This window comes from Oncorhynchus nerka, linkage group LG27 (genome assembly GCF_034236695.1).
Source record: "Oncorhynchus nerka isolate Pitt River linkage group LG27, Oner_Uvic_2.0, whole genome shotgun sequence".
NCBI lineage: Eukaryota > Metazoa > Chordata > Actinopteri > Salmoniformes > Salmonidae > Oncorhynchus > Oncorhynchus nerka.
This window is the reverse complement of record NC_088422.1, coordinates 70,229,764-70,235,691: the sequence shown is the minus strand read 5'-3', so window position 1 is coordinate 70,235,691 and position 5,928 is coordinate 70,229,764. Positions and strand designations below refer to the sequence as shown.

General features: G+C 49.0%; 1 protein-coding gene across 1 annotated transcript; it reads left to right on the top strand.

The window, feature by feature from the left end:
* The first annotated feature begins 3,371 nt into the window (after window positions 1-3,371).
* On the top strand, window positions 3,372-4,868 carry LOC115112537 (S-antigen protein-like). The gene has a single exon (XM_029639625.2). It carries the CDS (start codon window positions 3,372-3,374, stop codon window positions 4,866-4,868), a length of 1,497 nt encoding a protein of 498 aa, XP_029495485.2.
* Window positions 4,869-5,928: the final 1,060 nt, after the last annotated feature.

Below are 5,928 nucleotides of genomic sequence, written 5' to 3'. Positions count from 1 at the left end.
TCCCAAACACAGATGAATGTTTAATTAAAGCCAACTGCTGTTCTATTTATATGTAAGTTAAGAGACAGATAAAAGCACAAACATGCAAACATATAGCAGGGCTGTAATTATAAATCATGACTTTTTATGTTGACTCATCTCATCTAGTTAAGCTCATAAGTAAATTAATATATATTAATGAATAATGTAAACTAAGTTTTCTTGAGCATATTTTCTTTTCACTTTATAAACAAAATAACAATCCCAAAATATGCTGCAAATAAGGAACTGTGTTGGATTTGACCAGAAAGCTTGTTTCCTCTACATTTTCAGAATAAGGAACTGTGTTGGATTTGACCAGAAAGCTTGTTTCCGCTACATTTTCAGAATAAGGAACTGTGTTGGATTTGACCAGAAAGCTTGTTTCCGCTACATTTTCAGAATAAGGAACTGTGTTGGATTTGAACAGAAAGCTTGTTTCCGCTACATTTTCAGAATAATTAGCATTCTAAACTTTAAAAAATGACATGGAAATATTGTGGTTTATTGCATTGGTTTTGTTAAATTAATGTCCGTTTTTATCAATATACTGCATTGGTTCATTTGAATGACTTCAACAAAAAGTTTCCGGGATGTTTCAAAAAGCTTTTTATTCTAGCTAATATTTGAGTATAACCCATGTGCACTTATACCAGGAACTTTGCACATATCAAAATGCATAAAAAAAGCAATATTCTATTCAAACATGACTCCCTGCTCTTTGCTTGCTTTTGAATATTCATACCTTAGTTGAAGAAGTGTGACATAACCTTTCCCCTCCTCCTCCCTAATGTGATGTGTGCACACGCACCTCCCAGCTGTGTCCGGAGAGGGCTGGGGTACGGGGCGGTCGAGGGGCGTAGGGTGCGGGAGCGGACCGAGGCAGAAAGGTCAGTTGAGGCAGGAGACAGGCGGGCAGGCCGGCTGCCGGGGCTTTGAAACTAACAGATGGTGAAGGTTAGGTGACGTCCCCTCGCCTGGCCTTTCCCCAGTAATTGAGGATAATTTGAGCACCAAAGAGAGTAGGCCTGTCCACTGTCAGGCCCAGAGAAGAGAGGCGAAGTTAATATGAAAATGATTTTGCATTATGGCTGGCCGCGCGGCGCTCTCCCCAGCCCCGGTCCTAATCCTGGCCTGAGGCGGTGAGGATGAAGAGTGTCACCCTGGGTCCAGGCGCGACGCTACGCACATGAATACATCTCCGACCCAAACCCACGGCCCTCTGCCCCCCATTAACCAACACTCTGCCAGGTCCCATTACACACTCCAACTCCGAGGCTTTGGGGGCATTTTGGGGAGGTTTGGGACTAGCATTAACCCCCATCCTGTAAGAACAAAAGAGGGGCACAAAGGCTGTGTGATATCAGGGCTGATCCCTCACCTCTCTGCTTCTCCCAACTGGCTGTATCTAAACCCATGCAAAACAGTGTGTGGCTCTCACTTTCATGGCATTTACTGTATAGACTTACTACAGCTTATGTATTGACACAACATTTTATTCTTAGTAGTTTCCCTCTGCATTTCAAAAACAGTATTTGTGTTCCATCAAAGTCTACCTTTTTTTGTTGTTGACAATACTGACAGAAATATGAAAAAATACAAATAATGAACTAATCTGTTGCTTTCAAATACAGGCTTATAATTTCTAAGAAAATCTTTTATATACACGTGACCAAAATTTCTGTCCTTACATATCAGTGTAATTACAGTAGAATAACCTGTAGGTGTACATTTAGGAAATTCCTAGCTGTTCTGACTGGGGCTCCCCAGTACACTGCCCTGTCAGTAGTAACTGTGGGACCAATCCTGGTCAGAAAGTTGCCTCCTTGGTGTGATGAAGTCATTTACAACTATTGATCTGATAGTCAAACTGAGCATGTTAACCTGAAGAGCCTTGCAGGGGGTTTCTGGGAACATGCAGGCGCCCCAGGGACCCTCTCATCAGTTAAAGTAAGACACAATAAACAGAGATGTAGTTTTAAAACGCTAGCTTGGCCTGGGACGTTTCATAACTCAGTCTTGTGGTACAATGCTGTCACACTCGACCTACAGTGGTGCCTTGGCTGGTCTTAGAGAAGAACTAGTCACTGTGATATTATATACTTAATAACAGTATTAGTAATTGTTACTTTGGTTGCTTTAAATGTGTCTTATCAATCTATTTGCTGTAAATTGACAATGTTTACTGATGGGAACGTCGTAAATCTGTGAGAGATTCTGTGAAACACCCTGTGTAGTTACGCTCTGTCTCTCTTTGTGTTTGTATGTGTGGTAGACTGTTTCCCACTATGCCTATGTGAAAGCCCAGCTGTGTTGTGAAGCTGTACAGAGCTCAGTGTTTTGCTCTGGTGTCTGTGAATGAATGGTTGTGTGCACTGTAGTACAGTAGCTGCTGTAGTGTATCCTGTATCTGCTCAAGCCTGGTGGTTGTGTGGGCACCACAGCCCCTGGGCTCCCCCAGGTGTAGTCCACATGAAGGGCTCTTTACTGGGGCCATCCCACTGTGGTTCTGCCCTCTGCTTGTCTCCTGTGTTCCCCGGGAATCGTGGGCTTTAACTCAGACCCAGAGTCCCTGACCTTCCTTCTGAACACAGCCTGCCTCTGGCTCTGCCTCTGGCTCTGGTCAGGAGAGGGACACTCCTCCTTCCTCTTCCTCCTCCTCCTCTAAACACTGTCTCCACCTCTTCACCTCTCTCCTCTGCTCTTGGGACAGATGACTCTCTGGTCACCGTCAGTAGTAGGCTACTTAGTAAACTATTCAAGTTCAAGCTGAGTCTAAAGATTAATGATGTTTTATTGTCTCTGCTCAATCTTCATCCTTCTTTCAATAGAATAATAGTCAGGGGTGAAGGGGTTAAATTAGCTAGGCCAGAAGGGGTTTGACAAAACTCTCTCTCTCTCTCTGTCTCTCTCTCTCTCTCTGTCTCTCTCTATCCCTCTCTCTATTTCTGGCTGGTGACTGGTCACAGGGGTCACTACTGCTCTCAGAGGGGAGAGGCAGACAGAGAGAGCAGTTAGGGCAGAATACAGACGTATTCAAACAATGAAAGAACCAGCTGTTTTATACAAGCCAACACACACACACGCGCGCACACACACACACACACACACACACACACACACACACACACGCACACACCCACACACACACACACACGCCTTGCTGTTTTAAATAGAAGTATGAAACATTTTCCCCTATATCTTAAATATTTATTGATCCCATTGCAATCAATCACAATAATGAGCATATTTTTGGCAGTGTAATTATTATTTATTTGGTTCCTCACTGGGGATGTCTCTGTGCAGTCTGACTGTCTGTACTTGAGGTGCAGTCTGACTGTCTATAGTTGAAGATGATATCTTGCATGTGTTTCATACTGGATGTAGGAGTTGGCGACCTGGTGCGACCCGGGGAGGACCCGGGAAGGACCCCGGGAGGACCCGGGGAGGCCCAGAGGAGGACCAGAGGAGGACCAGAGGAGGACCAGAGGACCCGGGAAGGACCCGGGGAGGACCAGAGGAGGACCAGAAGAGGACCCGGGAAGGACCCGGGGAGGACCAGAGGAGGACCAGAGGAGGACCCGGGAAGGACCCGGGGAGAACCAGAGGAGGACCAGAGGAGGACCCGGGAAGGACCAGAGGAGGACCCGGGAAGGATCAGAGGAGGACCCGGGGTGGACCAGAGGAGGACCCGGGAAGGACCAGAGGAGGACCCGGGGAGGACCAGAGGAGGACCCGGGGTGGACCCAGGGAGGCCCAGAGGAGGACCCGGGGAGGCCCAGAGGAGGACCCGGGGAGGACCAGAGGAGGACCCGGGAAGGACCCGGGGAGGCCCAGAGGAAGAACCGGGGAGGACCAGAGGAGGACCCGGGAAGGACCAGAGGAGGACCAGAGGAGGACCCGGGAAGGATCAGAGGAGGACCCGGGGTGGACCAGAGGAGGACCCGGGAAGGACCAGAGGAGGACCCGGGGAGGACCAGAGGAGGACCCGGGGTGGACCAGAGGAGGACCCGGGGAGGACCAGAGGAGGACCCAGGGAGGACCAGAGGAGGACCCGGGGAGGACCAGAGGAGGACCCGGGGTGGACCCGGGGAGGACCAGAGGAGGACCCGGGAAGGACCCAGGGAGGCCCAGAGGAGGACCCGGGGAGGCCCAGAGGAGGACCCGGGGAGGACCAGAGGAGGACCCGGGAAGGACCCGGGGAGGCCCAGAGGAAGACCCGGGGAGGACCAGAGGAGGACCCGGGAAGGACCAGAGGAGGACCCGGGAAGAACCAGAGGAGGACCAGAGGAGGACCCGGGAAGGACCCGGGGAGGCCCAGAGGAAGACCCGGGAAGGACCCGGGGAGGCCCAGAGGAAGACCCGGGGAGGACCAGAGGAGGACCTGGGAAGGACCAGAGGAGGACCAGAGGAGGACCCGGGAAGGACCAGAGGAGGACCAGAGGAGGACCCGGGAAGAACCAGAGGAGGACCAGAGGAGGACCCGGGAAGGACCCGGGGAGGACCCGGGGTGCACCCGGGGAGGCCCAGAGGAGGACCCGGGAAGGACCCGGGGAGGCCCAGAGGAGGACCCGGGAAGAACCCGGGGACGACCCGGGGTGCACCCGGGGAGGACCAGAGGAGGACCCGGGAAGGACCAGAGGAGGACCCGGGAAGAACCAGAGGAGGACCAGAGGAGGACCCGGGAAGGACCCGGGGAGGCTCAGAGGAGGACCCGCGAAGGACCCGGGGTGGACCCGGGGTGGACCCGGGGAGGCTCAGAGAGGAGGACCCGGGAAGGACCCGGGGTGGACCCGGGGAGGCTATTTTTGTTTCCAAATAGAAAAAAAGGTTATTCATCATTGTGTTGACCCGTGAGATCACGGGCAGAAAGTACGCATTTGAAAAGTAAAATAAAAATTCACTTTTAAATAAGATCAATTGTAAACAAACTCAGGCCAACCCTTTGAAAGTCCCTGCCAAGAGATTTACCTCGCCCTGTGGCAAATACTATTTCTTGAACTGGGTTTAAATTTCAAGTGTCTTGGGTTTATAAAAATCTGGAACAAAAGAAAATGGGTCTCTTAACAGCAAATGTTATCTGCTGTTAGGGCAAGATGTCAAGATTGTATTTTTGTTGTCTCAAATACGGCAGCAGGGATGGTGTATGAAACTCCCAGAATAAACCACTATATTTATTCTTGTTTACTTGCATTTAGTAGGATCACCATGAAACCATATTTGTGTGCATTGTTTGAACAGAGGTACATAGACATGATCTATATTTGTTTATTTACTCTCAACAAGCCATATCATTTTTAGATTTCCTCAAATTCTGTATTATTCTCCATATAAAAATATGTGCAATTTTACTATTTTTTGCCTGTGGTTATAGGGTATTTTACATTTTATACTGCTATAATAAGGAAACTATATATCTTAAAGTCATACTTTGTAGAGTTAGTGTGTTGATAGCTATCTGAAAAGGATAATGTATGTCCATACACTGCTGAATCACTTCCTTTCAGTAGTAACTCTTCTACCTTTAAATCTAGGGGTGAAGAACGGGAAGATGAAAGGACATTAGGCGAGCTAGTCCCCATAGTTAGGCTCTGTGTATTTCAGGATAATTCTGATGATGGTAGCAATAACTCTGTAGTGTTGGTTGGTAATAACAGAGATGGGAGGCCCAGTAATGACCTGCTCCCTTGATCAGTGTCACATCAAGCTAAGATGAAAGCGTGTGGGATTGTCTGATAGGGTCTTGGTGTGACCTCCCTCCCTACCTTCCTAATATCCCTCCTTCTTCCCTCTCTCCCCTCTCCTCTGGCCCATCAATCCCCTGCTCTGAGTGGGTAATAACCCCACCTCGACACACATTTCGACTTCTCTATTTTGCTTGCAGGGGGACTTTTTTGTCTTTTGTTTGTT

What these genes read in the sequence shown, in the direction of transcription:
- LOC115112537 (XM_029639625.2), top strand. Translation starts at nt 3,372, where the DNA reads ATGATATCTTGCATGTGTTTCATACTGGATGTAGGAGTTGGCGACCTG.